This window comes from Parambassis ranga, chromosome 15, assembly GCF_900634625.1.
Source record: "Parambassis ranga chromosome 15, fParRan2.1, whole genome shotgun sequence".
NCBI classification, from domain to species: domain Eukaryota; kingdom Metazoa; phylum Chordata; class Actinopteri; family Ambassidae; genus Parambassis; species Parambassis ranga.
In genome coordinates, this window is record NC_041035.1 from 13,786,675 (window position 1) to 13,808,355 (window position 21,681).

Sequence of the window (21,681 nt, forward strand, 5' to 3'; positions counted from 1 at the left end):
TTACCAGGAGGGAAACGGGGAAAAAAACGGTAATGTGGAACATCAAAGTGACATGGCAGAGTGCCTTTGCGATATAGGGTTCCACTTTATTAAGCCAGCATCCTTTTTCATTGTTATTCCCACTAGTGACTCATTAGACAGGTCACTGGCTTACGGGCTGCTGTCAATATTTCAACATCTGTGTGCATAATTCGACGGCTAAATCAAAGCATTACTTTATTTAAAATGAGATAGTAGCTGTATAAAATGTGAGCAGAGGCAGACCAGCTTTACAGAAGCCGACCTACAGACGAAGCAAACTGAGGGAGAAGAAAAGGAAGGAAGCAACTTAAAAGCAGCCGTGCTACCATAACCCCCTGCTGTTCCCACAGTCTCTCTCTACAGTTTGGTACTTTGTTTTTACTTCTAGTTTATCTTCAGTCCCATGTTTACCTATAAAGTTATGTTGTCAAGCCATAAAAGAACTGAGGATTTATTCATAATAGGAGCATTGTCTCCGAGGCTTCCCACTGGGGTAATACATTACACAAATATTGCTGTAAATATAACACAATAGTGCCCTCAGATAGCACAATGCTATCTACTGCCAGTGATATTACAACCCAATTAATATTCTATGCTCAGGCGACAAAAAACAGCCTAAGTGGTTGCATTTATTAGTAAAGAACAAAAAGCCACATTCAATTCAATTCCAGCTGTTTAATGAATGGAGAGCCAGAGGCTAAGATTTAAAGAGGGCTGGGTTCACATCTATGTTAAATACTTGATGTGGTCCTGAAAGAGAATCCCTTTCAGCTTCGTTCTGTCTGAGATGCTTGAGGCTTACAAGTGCTCGCTAGTCGAGGCAGCCCTGTGTCTTATTGAGTTAAAGGCTTTTTCATTTTTAATTTGAGCTGCTGTTCTGTTCTGATCATCACTGCTCAGCTTAACTGGGTATTTTGACTACTTCTATATGAGGTCACCTCCTGATATTGCAGGTGATGTTTCAAATTTGCTAACAAGCCTTGTTTTGTGATTATGATTCATGCATTCCTCCATCTACCCACCAGATGTCCTCAGCCTTCCCCCCGCAGCCACACCTATCTCACCTGTGCCCAGTCAGCTCTTCTGTATATACTCTTTGGTACACCATCTTATCTTGCTTTGCTTAGTTATGTGCCTGTCCCTGATACGTCTGTGAGAACTGAAGCATTTTTCCATAAAAATTCACGTTAAATAAGCTACAAGAAATAGTTATATTTATAGACCTACTTTTGCAGGCCTGTGTGTGACTGATTGCTGCACAGGAATATGTAAAGGTTCCTTTTTCTCAGCCAGGCCAAATGTGTCATATGTGAAGCGCCTAAAAATAAAGCAAAGCATGGTGTGAGAAGGGCCACAGACGTTCAGCTTAAATTGGCTGATTGGCAGACATTTCATACATGGCTCATTCACAGCTATGTGGCTAATCATGCCCAATTATGGATGAACAAAACTGGCAGTTAATTTATATTGAGTTTTTAAGACATCCTCACACATAAACAACACAATGAGCTGATGATTGCGGAAACAACACGTAAGGTTGTGATTTAAGCAAGATATTATATAAACCAATAAAACAGATGAAATACCATGGATATTGGCAATAATACAGGTCCAGACATTCACATAAAAAACAGGGCTGTGATCATTATTTCTTCCTTTTACCCCCTTTTTTTCTGATGCTATACAACAATATAATTTGTTTTGACAGTTTAGGTCGAAATAGACTCACATTTCATATATAAGGCACCATTTTTCTGGCTAACCAGATGTACATGTACGTGCATTCATTCATCAAATCCCAGTGGGCACATAACTACACAAACACTGGTCATTTAAAAGTCCTATAACAAAAACTAAAAAAAAAACTATTGGATATCTTAGATGAATGTGATCTACATAGTAAAACTGAATTCTTGGTGTGAGAGTATTCTCTGATCTGTTGTTCACATGGGAACTGGCAATCACAGCGAAAACCCTGATACAAGAAAAAGTTTTCTGGTCCTTTACATCCCTGGCTAATAAGAAATCAGTTTCCATAACCACATACCCACATGAAACTATCTATAGTTATATCCATGTCTTTCGTTCATCATAAATAATTAGTCTTCAGTGACCTCTGCATTGCAGTGAAGAACTACATTATAAAGCAGCAACCTAAATGATCAACTAGAGTTAAACTCTCCTCTGACTTTTTATACTAGCTTTAAAATTGATGCTAACCTTCAGATAAAACATATAAACCAATTGAACCCTCCTCTTCCTCCTCCGTGTGGTCTTTTTCTCTCTCCTTCCCTTTTTCATTATGTTCCCCACTATCTGCCTCTCCATCTTTTCGCTTCATCGGGCCTGCCATTCTATTAATCTCCCCAACAGATTGCCTCTATTAATTAGTCTGCATCTCCTTTCTTGCATGTAATAATCAGAGGTAATAGAGATATTAGGAAGATAAGGATATTTCTGTAGTCACAGTCACTTTTAATTAGCCCAAAGATTAAAAGATAGACTCGGTTTTGGCTGACGTTCATAAACACAGTGCAAGGTTCTTTTATTGTCACAAGATCTGGGGAAGGTTATGAAATTCTGCTGCTCATTGTGTCAGTTTGTAAAATGTGTCTATTCCATCCAGCCCCATAGGAGACTTCACATCGTGGAGGTAATAATGTGTCTAGGCCTCTAGACAAAACAAGTGTACAACTTGTCATCTGTGACATTTCAGAATGAATATTATAGCTCACAGGCATGTGTAGCTTACTGAACATATGTAAACGTAATAGTAAAGTCTGTTGCTCTAAATCAAATGCACTGCCTTTTCATTGTAATGGGTTGTACTGTAGGTTCAATGAGATAATGGAGGAACTGACTGTACAGCATGTCTGCAGTTAATTGGAAGGTCCAGGGTGAACTGAAGAGACAAAATGAACAGACAGGGGTAATTACCAGCATTGTGTGTGTGTGTGTGTGTGTGTGTGTGTGTGTGTGTGTGTGTGTGTGTGTGTGTGTGTGTGTGCATGGGGGAGTTGAACAAATTGGCTAAACATCATTACACACTAGACGTGACATAAAGAATACAAATTCCTTTCACTGCTCTTCCCTGCTGACACACGGAGCACATTTGAGTCTGATCCCATCTCTGTTGTGATTCTCAGGATAACATACCAGGATCTGTTCCTACACATCTACTGCAGCTGGCCTCTGCAGCTGGCCTCTGCAGCTTCCATGTATCTTGTTTTATGAAGCACTCCCTCTAACCCCTCTGTCCTGCTGCTTCCCTGGTGAAGGGACCTCTTCAAGTTTAATGGTGGATGTTCCTGGACTATTACCTATAGCCCACCTACCTATCCTAACTCTGTCAGTGCCCCGAGGGCACATATAATTAAGAGAATAGAAAATTGAACACCATAGACCCCAAAGCACATCATTAAACCATTTTCTATTACTCAATATAAAAGCAAAAGAAAACACTGCTGTCAGGCTGTTAAGAACCCAGAGACACGGCTCCCAGTGGGCTACTCAGGTCTCAGTGGGTTAACTGGCTGAGTATTCCCAGCTCTGACAGGGTTTTAAGACACTGTTTCTCACTAGGGGACCCCGCTGGAAACATTTTAACGGTTTACTTCAGAGAATGTAATCCTCAGCACAGTCCCTCTTGGCTATATTGTTCGCTTTATAGCATTATTACTTCCTGCCAGTGACCATAAATTCATGGAAGTTTAAGTAAAGGGTTACAGTCTTTCCTCTCTATGCTGCATTCTGGAGTGGTGCACTGATACTGCTGAAATTTCACCTGGTCTATTAATGTTCACAATAAAATGGAACTACCAGAAGTTGTGTGGTTTTTAACCGAGGTGTGTCGCAGAGTGTTAAGTGATCCTGCAATCTGTGTGCACCTACACACCACACACTGTGCACACCATGTGAGCAAATAGAACTGTGCTCCTCCACATTGTTTAGGAACAGTGTTATGTCTTCATCACATTAATGCATAAATGTAAACGAATTTATTTGTTCATTGTTTACGTGAGTTGTGCAAAGAAACAAACCATCATTTTTCTCTAAAGTTTATTTATCTGACATGCAATGCTTGAAGCCTGAGAGTTAATGAAGCAAAACTGTGCTGTTTGCACAAACGATGTGCAAACAAATGAGTCACTACTTTGGAGTCATTTGAAAATAAATTAGGTGACTAGGGCCAAATTGTAGTGTTTGATTTTTACAACAACAGCAAAAACTCTCATACAGTTATCTTGCTAGTTAAAAAGTTAGACACTGTAAAAGTATATATATATATATATATATATATATATATATATATATATATATTTTTTTTTTTTTTTTTTAATTATTCAAAATTTCCCTTCCAATAAAAACATAATTTCATCTTTTTCATTTCTCCTTCATGGTCAGTCTTTTCAAAAGTTTATTCCTATATAAAATGCAGAAACTCAAGCCAAAGCCTCGGGCCATTGTTTCTAAGACTGCAGCCAAACTCATCCATGAGAGTTTTTTTCCTGACAGAGAGGATCAACATATTTTGGGCTGGACTGTCATCACGCATCTGTCATTGTGAAGAAAAAATATTTCTAAGTTGAGATGGGATATTTGCATGTTCATGCACCACTAGCACACACTGTAAGGTTTTATTCCAGTCTGCAACCTAATCATATTTATATTTGCATATTTTTTTTGTGTGTGTGTGTGTAGCCTCAGATGAAGATGAAGTCTGCGGGCGTCGTGGATGGAGGCTTGTTCACAGAAAGCTATTGTAACATCTGCAATGCCCAGCTCATCTCTGAGTCCCAGCGCACCGCTCACTATGAGGTGAGTCCCTCTCTGCTCCATTTTGAAAATAAATCTTAATAGTTTGACAGTTGTTTGTACACAAACAACACAAAAAAAGTTGCCATGATTAGTGCTTTCACAGGCAGATTCCTGTGCTGTAAACTTCGCAAGTGCCTTATTTGTACCAATTTATGCTTGTGGTGTTCAAATCAGTGCTCATCCATTATACGTAGACTTAATGCAGCTTGGGCGTAGTCTACCTTTCAGCAGACACTTTAAGAGTAATTTAATGGATGGCCATTAAATAATCAGCCCTTGCATTATTTAAATAGGATCTATATGTGTGTATGTGAGCGTGCAGGCACATAAGAGTGTGTGCTTGCATGCGTGTGGTGCATTGAGGTCGTCCTTGATTACAAGACACAATTGGGATTAACAAGCAGACTAATGAGGACAAGGCCCTTATCTAGAGAGACTAAAGCAAGGACGACAGTGTGTATGTGTCTGCATGCATGTGTACCTACCACAGTCACTTGACAGCAATCTATTTCTGTCTCTCTTCATAATTCTGACAAAAACACACGGCCTTGAGTGGAGCAGACAAATAGGCAAGCTGAGTCACTGCATGTCCTCAGCATCACCCGCCACAAAGGGTCTATGTGGAGGTCACTAGATCAAGGAGTCAGTGAAAGACATCATTTGAATGCTGGCAGATTTTACATCTTGTCCGGAGAGTATTAAAGAAAGGCAGATTAAACTTGTGAAGACATATCTTCATGTTCAATGACACAGTTGTTCTTCTAATAAAACCAAATGTTATCCTATTCTAATGTCATTGTCTCACTTAAGCTGATTTTGATGGTAATTGATGATGTTTTTGTGTACAAAAGCTAACAGCTGTTTGGATGAGATAATATATTTCAAACTAATTGAAAGAGCCTGGTGTGTAACTGCTTTTTAATAAATTGATTTAAATGAACTCCTTTAGTATTTCTCTGAACTTAAAACATCTATTACAACCAAGCTATTACTCCCTGTTGTGTTAGGTTCTGCAAATGATTTAATATTATCCCAACATGAACGACTTGCAGTTGGCTCCTGTCAGAGCTGCTTTTTTTTTTTGTTCAGACCAAAGACAACAGGAAGCTGCTTTCAGGGACTATGCTCCATTCTAAGCGTATGAGGGTAGGCAGTGCATTCAATACTGACATAACGGTTGGAATTATTTTCAACATTATGAAAGGGATCACTTTATATTCACATTTTTTCTAAGAACCCGAAGCAGTTTATTCGTATGAATTGATTTTCATAGCTAGTGATAAGTCTGTAATGTAAAAAATGGGACCTTCCCTGACTACTTCTTTGCAGCGTGCAGACTTATTTCTGTGGAAAGGATGGAAATGTTTAAAACCAACACTAGCCCAATGGTTACATAATGTAGCAAAATCTGCCTTGATCAAGGCTGATCTGGCCCCTGAACTGGCTTACCGCTTACAAATCGAAGTTATCAAACAACCAATGCCAAATGCAACTAAGTAATTAAAGGCTTTGGTGCAGAAAATATAAAAAGAAATACACTCAACAAAAATATAAACGCAACACTTTTGTTTTTGCTCCCATGTTTCATGAGATGGACTTGAAGATCTAAACTTCATTCCAGATACACAATATTACCATTCCTCTCAAACATTGTTCACAAATCTGTCTAAATGTGTGATAGTGAGCACTTCTGCTTTGCTGAGATAATCCATCCCACCTCACAGGTGTGCCACATCAAGATGCTGATCTGACATCATGATTAGTGCACAGGTGTACCTCAAACTGCCCACAATAAAAGGCCACCCTGAAATGTGCAGTTTTGTCTCACAGCAAAATGCCACAGATGCCACAAGCATTGAGGGAGCGTGCAATTGGCATGCTGACAGCAGGAATGTCAACCAGATCTGTTGCTCGTGCATTGAATGTTCATTTCTCCACCATAAGCCGTCTCCAAAGGCGTTTCAGAGAATATGGCAGTACATCCAACTGGCCTCACAACCGCAGACCACGAGTAACCACACCAGCCCAGGACCTCCACATCCAGCAGGTTCACCTCCGAGATCGTCTGAGACCAGCCACTCAGACAGCTACTGAAACAATTGGTTTGCATAACCCAACAATTTCTGCACAAACTGTCAGAAACCGTCTCAGGGAAGCTCAACTGCATGCTCGTCGTCCTCATCGGGGTCTTAACCTGACTCCAGATCGTCGCCGTAACAGACTTGAGTGGGCAAATGCTCACATTCGATGGCGTCTAGCACGTTGGAGAGGTGTTCTCTTCACGGATGAATCTCGGTTTACATTGTTCAGGGCAGATGGCAGACAGCGTGTGTGGCGTCGTGTGGGTGAGCGCTTTGCTGATGTCAATGTTGTGGATCGAGTGGCCCATGGTGGTGGTGGGGTCATGGTATGGGCAGGCATCTGTTATGGACGAAGAACACAGGTGCATTTTATTGATGGCATTTTGAATGCACAGAGATACCGTGATGAGATCCTGAGGCCCATTGTTGTGCCATACATCCATGAACATCACCTCATGTTTCAGCAAGATAATGCACGGCCCCATGTTGCAAGGATCTGTACACAATTCTTGGAAGCTGAAAATGTCCCAGTTCTTGCATGGCCAGCATACTCACCGGACATGTCACCCATTGAACATGTTTGGGATGTGCTTGACCGGCGTATACGACAGCGTGCACCAGTTCCCACTAATATCCAGCAACTTCGCACAGCCATTGAAGAGGAGTGGACCAACATTCCACAGGCCACAATAGACAATCTGATAAATTCTATGCGAAGAAGATGTGTTGCACTGCATGAGGCAAATGGTGGTCACACCAGATACTGACTGGTTCTGAGTCCCCAGACCGCCAATAAAGCAGAAACAAAATGCACATTTCAGGGTGGCCTTTTATTGTGGGCAGTTTGAGGTACACCTGTGCACTAATCATGATGTCAGATCAGCATCTTGATGTGGCACACCTGTGAGGTGGGATGGATTATCTCAGCAAAGCAGAAGTGCTCACTATCACACATTTAGACAGATTTGTGAACAATGTTTGAGAGGAATGGTAATATTGTGTATCTGGAATGAAGTTTAGATCTTCAAGTCCATCTCATGAAACATGGGAGCAAAAACAAAAGTGTTGCGTTTATATTTTTGTTGAGTGTATGTATAAAGATTGTTGATAGCTGAAAGTGATGCAAGCCAGAGGCAATTAGGTCTGTTTCTTCACTCATCGACTTGTTCACCATACTAATACACAGGGGAACAATAGAGCAAAAAGCCTATTACGGTCAAAACAATGCATGCTGGGAAGTTTTCAAGTTTCTCTTGAACAGAACTGTATGCGCCTCATCCAGTTAAGGACCTTCAGTTAGAGTCAATAATAACTTAAACACTCTATCACATTCCTCTGGGAAGTTCTACAGGGGTAAATATAAAGGTGACAGAGGGACAACAGGCCAGGAAATGTATCAGCAATAGCCTGAGTGTATTTACAAACACACAAGGATGATGTGGCAGACATTTTTACATAGGTGTCCTTTGCCCCGTCTGTCTCCTCCAACTTTATTTGACACTCAGAAAGAAGAGACAGAGACAAGCATAGTCCATTAGAGTCAGAAGAGCACTGAGGGTCAGTGCAGGGTAACCATGGCGACACAAGGTCCTGCTTTTAGCCCATATCCCAGATCCACCAACTGCACTCGAGCATTTATACACCTATAAACACTTAGACACACAAACACACAAGCTGACACTGACAAAATGCATTAACAGCAGTCTGACAAGTGAGGAGGCATTTGAGATGGAAGAATGGGGGGTGGGGTTTTTTTTACTAGGGGCAACAGGATCTAATCTAAGCACTGGAGCAGCAAGTGTAGTGTCTTGTGTAGAGTTCACTCGTGTTCTGCCATGATGTAAACTTATACTTAACATTTCGATCTGCGAAAGAGAAGCTATCACACATTCATTTAAAAAAAGGTCTAAAGTAGATATAGCATTTGACAAATGGTCTCACTCTGACTCATCCACATCCACCTCAGTCCATCTTTTCTCCTTTATTATTTGTTATTTTTCATGATCACAATCTCAACCTGTACTGCTGTCCAACGATGTCTTTTCACTGTGTGTGTCAGTGAAGGTTCAGTCTTTCAATGCATTCATCAGAAAAACAGCCTCAGCAGTGGCATTTACAGATAATGATAGATGCTGTATTGTACGAAGAAGTGACGGCCTGAGCATGCCAATAAAATAATATATATGGAGGAAAATAGCTGCGTCAACCTTGTACACTGTGCTCGTTCACTAATCTTTACCCTGCAGGACATCCAGTGATTTTCATTGTTCTACATTAAAGGGACACTTAGCAGCTTCAAGGACAGGCTCACTGTCCTCTCATATAAACACTACTGTACATTATTATAGCTTATATCCTTTTGAGTCGAACACAGGAAACCTACAGTGCGCACACACACACACACACACACACACATTTAAATAGGAGAAATAGGGCGGTGGGGGTATAACGCATGAGAAATCAGGACAAACATTTAGTTGTACAATTACATACAGGCTGTCCTTTGAAGTGGGGAAAATTCACCTGAGCACTACAGCTTAATCATCATTTCGGCATGTAAAAATGAGGATGGAGATTTTACTGGGTCGGGTCTACAGATACAAGACATAACACAACATCTCTATTTGGCACACAGTTTGAGAGAACATATTATTTTAACCCACATTGTTTACAGCACCAAAGAGAGATGCACTGTATCAAGGCTAACAAGCTACCTCTTCCTCTTCTCAACCCTCTCCAGTTAGTAGCATCAGTAGCTTAGCTAATCTCAAAATGTATTTTTGGACCAATGTCATTAATTCAGTGAAAGCAGGTCACAATTTTCTCAGCTAACGCTGAGCTAACATTATTTTTTTTATAACACACAGAAGGACAAAGTGTTCGGGTAAATTTCTACAGCTGCTAAATCAGACTATTGTATCAAAAATCACTTACTTGTCCCCCAAGTTGGCCTGAAATCTATCAGCTTCCACGCTCCAGTTTTTCACAGATGTTTGTTCTCTAACTCGTTCAGTCTTCACGCTCATTTCCCTCTGCTGTTTCTTTGACATAAAATGTAGCTGGAAATGGTCCCAACCCTACAGAGAAGCATATACAAGGTTTTAAAAAGTTACCTTTCAAGCCAGCTGCATTCTCATGAGATGTGCCGGATCACAAACTTGTGTCGCCTTTATCCAGGCACTGTACTTCTGATAACCACATGTGGTTCATCCCAATCAGAATCTAACACCCTATGTTGATGACAGCGACTGTTTTGTCATTAATGCGAATAGTTTTCTTACTAATATGGCAAAAATAAACTAAAAGAAAAATAGTAATAAAGTAATCACAACCAAATGTAACAAACTCTGTTTTTTAAGCACAAATGTATCATTTACTATTTTTTTAATTATGTATAGTCAATGTTCAGTCAATCATCTGCTTTGTTTTAATCTTCTTTGTAACTCCACTGAGTAAAAAACGTCATCCTTTCACTTTTTTGTTTTGCCACTGTGTCAGTTTGCCATGAAGCATAGTGTCCCCCCCACAACCCCCGTACTGCCACTTCTCTCTACTCAACATCTTAGTCAGGACTCCAGAAAAATAAGGCTGACCCCAACCATTAGTCACATAGCTGGGGGCAAAACGTCTGGCAGCTGAAAACAGAGATAAAAGCTTGGAATGAGTTGCCAAGGTGGAGTGACAGTCATTGATTTTTTTTTCACCCTGTTTGGCTCACTTGATGAAACAAAACTCAGTTCACTGGCTGACTACCTCTCTTTATCATTCTCTCTCTTTTAGAGTAAGAAACATGCCAACAAGGTACGTCTGTTCTACATGCTTCACCCTGAAGACGGAGGACCGCCTTCCAAAAGACTGAGGCCAGATAACCCAGTATGATGTCACTCAATGTCTGTGTGTGTGTGTGTACGTGTCATGCAGATTAATACAAACAGGAACCAGAATGGATGGCTGCAGAAAGGAATTATTTGCATGTGTGAATTTGTCCTTTATCCAAAATGACAAAAACCCAAGTTGACTCATTCTAATCCTTTTCTAAGGCTTGTCTACTCTCAGGCTTGGCCATTGTTGCCAAGTGCACATGGAGCACGTGGAGTATTTGTTTGATGTGTTGTGTGCAGTTGCGTGTTATAATTCTCCCAAGAGAGGTTATGCTTTAGCTGTGTTTTTGGTAAGATTTAGCGAAGGCAGACACCGCCAAGCTGCTCTATATCGGAGTATTGCAGGCCATAGCTAAGGAGGTCAGTGCTTCACTTGTGTGTGTGTGTGTGTGGGTGTGTGTGTGTGTGTGTGTGGGTGTGTGTGTGTGTGTGTGTGTGCATGTGCACTAGGTAGGCCATTGTGTTTGTTATATTTCTATGGTTGCGTTCTGCATCAGCAGCAAATGCTGAGGTTGCATTTGCATTTGCAGTGGATTGTTGAGATGCAAACATGAAGTATTAACTGCTATTTTGCTGCTGATTAGATTCTGACTTAGTGGTTTGTGTGTATGTGTAACAGACCATTGTGTGGAGAGAGATTCAGCATAGTACATTGTGTGCCCCATTTATCTGGCTTGTCCCATGTGGCATAAAACACAAATACACACACCAAATAGATACAGTACAGACTTTGTGGACACAGCTGGTGGAAAAGTAAAGCTTATCAAACTAACTGATTTAATGAGAGAGAGAGAGAGAGAGCAGTGAGGCGCTGAAGTGTTTCCAAAAACAGTGCAGTGACACAGTCAAGACCTTGGGACCGATAACAGAACTGGCTACCTTTGTGTAGAAATGTCTCTCAGACCAGAAATGTAACATTAATGTTTTAGGTAAAATATTTGCAAACATTGCCAATGTGATAAAATGATGATAGCAATATTTGACATGCTGATCTAGCCACATTTTGAGTAGCAAATCATCACAGACTGTTCTCTCACTTCTGCTTTGAGGCCAAGATGGCGATCGAAGAGGGTGAGAAGTGTCCATAGTTTCACATTCAGCTATAAACCTGTTATGAGTACACCATCTGCGTACTCATAGTGCATTCCATGTTACCATTCATGTCAGTGTGAACGTGGTATGTGTGCATCTTAAAATAGCATGTCTAAATACAGAAGTTATTTGAGACTTGGTCTTTTTATGCTTTTATTACCCAGAAATTCCTGATGATATAGTCTGTGGATAATGTTCACTGCCACATGTGGTGTGATCATTCTCATAGTGTTAAAAAAAAGTTACGTAAGCCTAAAGTTTGAGAACCATTTTTAAAAATAAAAATTAGAATGAAAATGAAATATAAGACATTAAAATTGTAAAAAACATGCTTTGTGCATATTTTCAAACGAGGAAGAGCTCTACAAAATTTAACACAAAAGGTAACAAATAGTGTAACAAGTAGAGTAGGCATCAAGTTGGTTTTGCAAAGTTAATTACATTTATGAAAATAAGATTTAAGAATTTAAAACAAACAAAAAGGCCTATGCTGCCTCTGCTAACTAGTCGAATGATTGACCAATCAGTACATCTTTGAGTCCAGGTTTGTCTGTGCTAAATATTAAAAACTCTCCAAAGGGGACCTCTTCTAATTCTAGAAACATGTAGTCCTCAAACTAATACTAAAACTACACATTATCAAAAATAAATACATAAATAATATGAACTGGAACAAGTACAACAGAAGAAAACAAATGTATAAGTGGAATGGAATAAATTTGCACAGTTTTTCATACTTTTAATGCTGCAGTATGAACTCCCACTACCTCTGATTACACACTAGCATATACTTCAACCACAGAGTGGTGTTCCTTATGTACCTTGTGTTCATATTCTCATATGAACATAAGGTGGCATAAAATCATTCTAAAAGCACTATAGTTCCATTTCTGTTATCTCTAAAGTTATCCTAATGGGAACCTGCAGTTATGTTTCTTGCTCATCTGACCGAGCTATAGGTTTCCACACAAACTGTACACCAAGATGTAAAAAGGTTATACACTTGCTCTATACTGCAGACACTCATCAAATCACACATGAAGGGCTTATGGTTTAACAAACACACTCACACAGACTGTAGAAATACACACACCTGCGCCTCCATCTGTCTCCCTAAGTGAATAAGACGTGACTCAGCCCATCCTGGCTTTCACCTCACATGGGACACCGAACTCACATAAACAGGCCACGTACGTCCACACAGACACACACACACACACACACACAGCCATACTGTAAAATACTGGGAGCCCTATGGCCAGCGTTTTGTTCACAACCTTTCACACAGAGATGTGACATTGATTATCTGACAGTGCCTGAAAACAGAGACGAAATTCACCTCCAGAAATGAAACTCTCAACGTTTAATTTGGAATAAAGTTTTCTTCTTCCATCTTTCTTTTTCCTCCCAGGGGAAGTTTTGCACATCTTTTCTCTGCACTTCATCTTTTTGCCCTTCTGTTTTTGTTCTGATTGACATGGTGCAGTCCAATGGGAGCTGCAGAAAAGGTTTTCTGCAGAGTGAATGAAATGCCAGTGTAAAATGCCATGCCTTGAGGTTTTCTTTTCTTTTCTTTTTTTTTGCGTTGGTGAAAGTGTTTGTCACAGAACAAACACAGAGAAAGTAGGTCGTAAAGGTGCTCCCAGATGAAAGAGGAGGAGACTTGATGTGTTTTTCTCCCTATTCTCCACCCTGTTCTTCCTCTCCCTCTGAGCAGTCTTCTACCTGCACCAGAGATAACAAAATATTTTTTCAACACCTTTTATTCTTCTGTACAGCTTTATTTGCACTGATGCTCCTTTCAATTTACACGTTCACAGCATTTTTTAACTCCAAATGAGCACTTCTGTTTCCTTGTGCTGCTCCATGTGTATATTTAGCAATGTTTCCCACAGCGCCTCAACACAGAACAGTGGGAGAAGTAAGGAGGAGCAGCAGAGAAAAAGCGAAACAGAAGGAGAGGAAGATAAACACAGCTAATTAGGAGTCTATTGTTAGGTGCATGAGCAGGATGAAGCCACCCAAACACAAAATATTCCGCGATACAGACGTCACTGTCAGCCAGTGCATAAACAGGCATACACGCAGGCCTGAGCACAGAAACACACACACACCAATTAGGTCACATGCAAAACAGTCTCAACAGATGTGTGAGGTGTGACAGGTAGTGAGGAAATCTAAAAATCCGACAACAGAGTAACAGAAAGGTTGATGACTTTCACAAGAAGATGGGCGATGGAGGGAAAACAGCGAGTCAGAAATGTGTATTGTTTTAAGTGCTTCAGTAAAGTGGCAGCTTTAATGAGTTGACAATTATTCATGTGTCAGTCACCCACACACACTTGAGATAATTTAAAACTTTCCTGGCATTGTCACTAAATCCCTAGTGTAACATCTGTCATTCTTTCAAGTCAATGCTTCTTTGTGTTTCAGCCCCATCTCTGTCGGCTGCTTTCAGTTTTTCGAGTGTTTTGACAGGTGAGACCACTGCAGACTGCCACAGAGAATCAAGCTCAGACTTTTTGTCCTTCAGTAACATACAGTTGTGGGACATCAGTTCCACTATAGTTGAGTTTCCTCATTCTGGTGCAGTAGAACAAGGTTTGGGTAGAACAAGATCTCAGCATCATAACCACAGGGAAAAGTAGACAAAGCAGGCGAGGGAGGGGAAATGGGAAGAAAGACAAATAATGATGGAGAGGAGAGAAGTACACATTAGATGACGAGGAGGAGGGATTGTAATGAGGGACACATGGGTATAGATGGACTGAGAGAAGAGAAGGCACTAATCCTCTTGGGCTTTGTGTCTCCTGTGTTACAATCATGAATAAAGATCATGCAATAAATATAGATAAGCTTTTCTGACTATATACAAGCACGCTCACTGTGACAACAAACATGCACATACTTTTCTTTGCAGCTTGTTAGCGTGAGACAATGTGGCCTAAAAAAGCACAATTTTTACCAAGTGAAAAGAGTTCACAGAGGGTGACAGAGAGGAGAGGTGGGGGAGGGGGGGCATCATAGCAAGCCTTTAACATGATCACAGCAGGGACAGACACAGGGAGGAGAGGAGGAGAGGAGGCGAGGCGGGAGAAGAGGGGGAGGAGGAGGGGAGGCGAGGGCCTGCCAATACAGATAAATATTTCATCCCACAACACATAGAGTCACTGAGACTGGTGCCCAGAGGGGGAGGGAGGATACAGGCAGACAAGGAGGAGAGCGACAAAACAGGCTGAGAGTGAGGGCAAGGCAGAAAGACGAAAATGCATGAGGAAAAAGAGAGAGAGAGGGGGAGAGAGAGGGAGAGATGGGACAGCTGAGAGACAAAGCTAAGCCTGGGAGGTAAAGGTGTCCTTAACTCTCACATCCACTGTCCGTGATGCTAACCAGGGCTGACATAAGACACACAAACACACACACGCCTGCATCCACTGAGACACACAGCATGCACCCACACACTCAGATATGGTGTTTCAGACACTTTTCTATTATTGTATTCTCTCGCTGAGACTGAAGTTTCGCTCCTCCAACTCGATTCGACACCTGGACTTAAAGAGCGCTGGTGTGAAAAAGGAAAGTCAGAATGAACAGAGTGAAGAAGGAGGATAAAAGTGAGCAGTCAGAAGAAGATATTAAAATGTGTTAGAGTTTTATTTGTTTTCATACTCTATATGCAACAGAATAATGTGTCTCTGCTTCTATGGAAAATCCTGTGGCTGACTATAAATTGTTGGTGTCTGGCTGCAGAGATTTACTTCTTTCCTATCATGTATCATGTCCAGGACCATTAGTTAGGTCAGGGATTGAGTCTAATGATGTGCTTATAGTTTACTCTGATTTGTCCGTAGGTGTTAAAATGCAAGCCAGGAGGAGGAACAATGTGTGAAATTAGTGCTCTCTCTGATAACACCACAAACCAAGGACAGTGTGTGTGCGAACAGACACACTTTAAACAACGCAGGTTGTCGCACCGTTACATTGCTCTTCTAAAAACAAAACAATATCACAATTTCTCTTACTTCATGCTCACAAGTCAGTTTGCCTGCTGGATTTAGTTGTTTTTTCCAGTTTATTTTTGGGATCATGCAGTGTGTACCCAGTACTCCCCTGTGTGGCCTAAAGCTTTCATGTTACGATAGACATGCTTGTGCAAATTCATTAAAAAGAAAGTGGCCACTGCAGCACAGTGAACCGTTCTTTCCCAGTTTGAGGTAGCTCTCCGCTGCTTCCCCTCATGGCTGGTGGTGCATGACTCTGAGCTGTGGTGGCCTCCTCCCTGTCCTTCCATCAAATCTCTTCTGACTTCTATCTGTAGCACTAAATGACTGAGTATTGCATTACACTACTGAGCCTGTGGCTATCATGCAAATAATGCTCAAATATGATTCATACAGCCCTGAAGTTAACATAAGTCTGCTGGATTATTAATGGTCAATTGGCACATCTGCTTATTTTGTGACTGTGAAGAGCAAAGGGCACTTCCATCAACCAGTGGTGTTTTCTTATTTTAAAAAAAAAAAAACTAGCTTGACTTGTGTATGTGTGTTTCTTCAAGAGGGACTGAATGTGTGTGTGTGGGTGTGTGTGTGTGTGTGCGTACTAGTGTTTCTTAAACATGGTTTAAAACAGGCAGACTGTGTGGATCTGCCTCACAGTCTGCCTAACAAAACAAGACACAAAGTAAATCATTAGATAGAATGATTGACTTCAGAATGGTCTGAGGTCAGGGTTAGCAATTAGGGTGTCTTAAGTAAGTTAATGTCTTCTGTAGTGATGAAAACATCAACACAAGTGTGTATAAATGTGTGTGTGTGTGTGTGTGTGTGTGTGTGTAGTCAGTCAGGCGGTTAGTCTTTTTGTTTGTATTCCCTCTCTCCCTCAGGGAGCAGCTCCCCCTCATCATTAGTAATGAACCAGCAGCGGTGAACTGGCCAAGCCACAATCTCAGCCCAGAGAGACAGATGAATATTTGATTAGCCCTCTCTTTGACTTTGTGTGTGTGCGAGTGTGTGAGAGTGCAAGAGAGAAAAGGCCCAGTGAGGTCAGTACATCTTTCCATTTCCCATTTCCCTTGCCTTCTTTTTTTTTTTCCTTTCTCACTTTTACTTCTCTATGCCTCTCTTTTCACATCGTTCCTTTCTTCACCTCCACTAGCATTTTTTCCATTTCACCTCCCTTTACTTCCCCTTTTCCCCTGAGATTATGTTTTTCTCAAAACACTTCTTCTTTTCCTTTAGGACTGTGCAGAGACAGAAGTGGACAGGAACAAGTGCTGCACCTTGTGTAACATGTTCTTCACGTCTGCCATTGTGGCCCAGTCCCACTACCAGGGTAAAACCCATGCCAAGAGAGTCCGCCTGGTGCTGGGGGAGCCCCCGAGTCTACCCACAGCCATGGCCAGCCCAACAAACACAGGTATCCTTATATGTGGATGTCTTGCTTTTGTGAGTTGAGCAACATGATGAAACTCAAACACTGTCTTGCTTGAACTGCAATGCTAAAAACAGCCATTATATAGCAGCTAAAAAAAAAAGAAGGGAGCTTCCAGTTGCAGTTGAGTTTTGGAAAGAGGAGGAGGGAGGTGGATGACAGAGTTATAGCACTTTTATCTCAGAAGGCTCAAGTTTGATGACCCTGTGGTTTCATGTTTTAGGGCAGTCGGCATCTAGCAGGGCTGGTTTTGGTTGAGAAAGCAATGGTAGAAGAGCAGTCTGGAGTGATGCTGGAACACTGCAGGTTCAGGTGCAAAATGCAGAATGGAGCATGAGAAGATGTAGAAATGTGAAAATAAGAGAGATATTGATTTCTTTTTGGTGGATCCAAGTGCAATTTAAACACGATTGCGGAACTTTCTAATTAGTGGCTCTTTAGTTAGACCTGAAAACTAACCATCAATGTTATGGCTATGAACTGGTACTGTGGTGATCAACCCTCAATCAGCCTTATAGCTAATCAATACCTCTATTGGATTTTAATGTTGATGTTTGCACACCGAGCCAGTTGTCACATAGGATGAAGTTAATTGACTTCAAACACCCCTCACCTCTGCTCTCAAACACTAATCCAGACATCTTTTTCTGCAACATGTATCACTGACAGCAAACTATTTTTAGTTCAAAGCATATATTTTTTTAACTGAAGTGGATTTGAAAAGCTTTAGTCACGGTTCAGTTCAACTTCTAGCCTGGAAATCAGGGGGGAAAGTGTCTGAAAATGCTAACATGCCAGAGGCCAAAGAAGTAAAACTTTGAAGGTGAAGCACAAGGCAGACCTTAATTTAGAAAGGTCTTACTGTGTGTATAGTAAACAAATCATGACATCCTCCAATTGATTTTCATTCATGGTCATGATTGTTTAGGATGAGCATTTTTTTCTTTAGGTGTCTGTGCTGCGGAGTTGTCTCTAGGGAAGCTTAACATAATGTGATTCAAATTGGATTCAAAGGAAAAAAGTCACAGAGCTATGAACGCACAATCACTACAAAATGGAGTGTTATAATCAAGCCCCTGAGTGAATCTTGCTAAACTTTGGCCTACTTTGGAAAAGTGTCACTTCCGTACAGCCACTGCTTCCGAGGTTTCTGTGGTTTTGTGACAGTGGGACCTGGAGGAAAGAAGAAACAAAAGAACAAGCACAAGAAGACGAAGAAGAAGGAGAGAGGAAGAGTGACCTGGGAGAGAAGAAGAGGATTTCAGGAGAGATTAAAGTCAAAAGTACCCTTCATGATCACTCTGAGATGAGCGCTTTGCAGGAGATGCACAGCCAAGCTGACAGGCTTAGACGCACATGGGCACAAAAACACACATGTGCACACACATTCATCAGAAACACACAAAAGCACAGTGACTGATGCATGCACATTCAAGCATTCATGACATTCCTTTGCATCTCAGGACACATGGACAGTAACAGAAGAACACACACACAGTGTGGAAGGCCATGTGTGTCAGAGAAGCCCTTGAGAGGAGTAGAGCAAAAACTATACCTGTGTTCATTCCTCACACTCCTCTTCTTCCTACACACACACACACACACACTCCCTGTGCCCCACTCCATGAACAACACTTACTTCTGCTCCAGTGTGCAGAGATCACAGTCGGGAGAAGAGAGATGGTGGGAAAACAAGGGATGGAGAGCAGAAATACATTAGAGGATCTCTCCCTGTTGCTACTCAGCACGTGCTGTTCCACAGAGCTGTCAGAGCTGAAGAGCTTCACTCACGCACGGACACACACAAACACAAGGGAAAGCTACACCAGAGACATGGCGATGGCCCTGTCTTTGGGATTAATGCCACAAAACATTGAAATGACAGTATAAGAGTTACAGGGTTGAGTTTTGTAAGTGAGATGATAGTGCAGCAAAGGCAGGCAAAGGGAATGTGAGTGGGTGTGGTTGGTGAGATGAGTGCAGAGACGCAGCCATAGATACAGTAACTATGAGAACAGAGCCTGAAGACACATCAAGGTATGAATGGCCAATCAGCTCACAAGGCTCACAAGTCAACATGGGTCCCCACATGCACACAGAAAACACACATAAACCAACACACCTCACCCTCGTAGTCACTGGTCAACAACTGATGCATGCTCCTTATTTGTTGTCTGATGACTGAGACAGAAGCGATATGACTCATTTGGGCTTAAAAAGCCTGTGCGAGTGGGCTTTTGTTTGTCATGAAAAATGTCTAAATGTGCGGCATCATGGCTGTATAGTCACACTCAGTATAAGTCTAAAGTCATTGACACATAGCGGATGGCGAATCGGCACATTTGGACATGCCATCTGGCATTATAAGCTTTCTCACACAATTTGGCTGTAAACCTAACCCCCCTTCACCACCCCCACCACCCCACAGGAGAATATCTTTGGTACACATTTTGTACCTCACACATGCAGCAACCTTTTCTGAAGCTTCATTCATGCACACACACGCAGATACACACAATACTTCACACATTTTCTCAAGCATGGATTACACATTCAGTCGGCCACCCAAACACCCACACGCACACACATACTGTAGACACACGTGCAACCACACACACACACTCTGCACTGCGTGAGCCACAACCACGTCCTGTGGACATGTCAGTGCCTCTTGGCTATTAATGGGCAATCACCATGGTAACCAGTGTCATGTCACGAGTAGCAGGTCACCTGGAAGTCTGCCATTTCCCTTTTTTTGTTCCCTTTGAGGAGAGGAGAAGAGAGGAGAGGAGAGGTAGAAAAAAATATGGTCGAAGGTTGAAATATGAAGGTTCAGAGGTTCAGAGTGTGTAGTAGGTGGGAGTAGAAAACCAGTTGCTATCACTTACAGACTGCACCCTGCAGTGCAGATGGCCTCTTTCCACACCTTATCTACAGTATGGTCCACAGATGTGGCCTAGAGCAATCGATTTGCTCTTTGCCTTCAATAACGGTCAGTAAAACCTCCAGCCATTAAATGTAAATGTATTTTTGTACACCCTCTATATATAGAGCTAGCATGCAAGCATGTATTTGAGATTTCATCTGTCTGCAAGATGTGTGCGAGCGTCTTTGCAAATGTGAATGTATCACATTTTCATGTTAATGTGATTTCATGAAAATATTTTCATTTTAAGTAATTTTCACATTAGAGCCCTATTTGCATTTGAAATGATGTTAATATCCACCCTCTCTCTCCTGTCCTCTGTGCAATCCTTCACCCCTCTCTGTTTTTTCTGTCTGTGCCCTTCCTCTTTGCAGATTCCTCCCCTTCAACCCCACTGCCCACAGACCCCGCTTCATGCCCTCCTCCTCCTCCCCCGGCCCTGCCCTGGCCCATGGCAGTGGTCAGTGGAAATGGAGGCAGAGAGGCTGGGAAGTACTGCTGCCTGTGTGGAGCCTGGTTCAACAACCCCCTGATGGCCCAACAGCACTATGAGGGCAAGAAACACCGCAGGAACGCAGCCAGGGCACGCCTCCTAGAGCAGCTAGCAGGCACTCTGGATGCCACGGAGAGCACAGGTCAGCCTCTTGGACATGAGCCCATCACAAGTGACACATGAAGGGCAGCAGGGGTGTTACGACTTTGAGGAAAGACTATAAGAGGGAGATCTGTGGCAGTGAGGGGTGGACATCTGAAATGTTATATGCCTTTCAATGTGGTGTACGTTTCAAAGATGGGAGGTAAGACACACCAGCTATTCACAGATAAAATTAGCACTATCAACACTGGTTCTTGCACTGTAAAGATGAGAGCCACCGTACAGGTGGAGAAAAACACTGGTTCTCTTTTCTGCTGTATCCTTGAGCCATGTGTCCCTAGTAAATCAGTTCACAGCTTCTCCCTCATATCATTCTCCACTACTGTCTCACTGTTTGTCTATCCAGTAAAGAAGGAATGTTCCACAGATGGTTGGAATATCCTCCTAAAATAATCTTTAAATTTAGATTTATAGTTCTGAAGGAGAGTCACCATATTCAATCATTTACAATAATAAAATGTCAAATGACCTTCCTGACTTGGAGCCATATACTCCAGCACTTTTATCCACGGTATGTGGGGTGTGAAGTCAGTCTAGTGAAAATAGCAAAAATGACTCCAGTGAAATCCTCCATATATCTCAGACTCAGACTTTGTGGCACAGAGGCCACAAATGTATTTTAGACAGACTACGTTAGAAACTTCAGTGTGGACTGACATACGATTACCAAGTAGTGGGCTCCAACAAAAAGCTGCTATAGAGTTGCATGGCTGTAACTGTAGGAGTAAGCATCTTCAGATCTTGACACACAGAGACGTTAGGATCTAAGCC

The 21,681-nt window shown here is 41.7% G+C and overlaps 1 protein-coding gene across 1 annotated transcript in view; it reads left to right on the forward strand.

Annotated features, from left to right (window-relative positions):
- Nucleotides 1-21,681, forward strand: part of LOC114447251 (zinc finger matrin-type protein 4) — a 46,452-nt gene that overhangs the window by 8,239 nt on the left and 16,532 nt on the right. Inside the window, exons 2-5 of the mRNA XM_028423414.1 lie at nucleotides 4,726-4,842; nucleotides 10,704-10,796; nucleotides 17,137-17,314; nucleotides 20,630-20,890. Of these exons, the coding sequence (XP_028279215.1) occupies nucleotides 4,732-4,842; nucleotides 10,704-10,796; nucleotides 17,137-17,314; nucleotides 20,630-20,890 (643 nt within the window). The 5' untranslated portion in view covers nucleotides 4,726-4,731. The remainder of the gene's footprint in view (nucleotides 1-4,725; nucleotides 4,843-10,703; nucleotides 10,797-17,136; nucleotides 17,315-20,629; nucleotides 20,891-21,681) is intronic.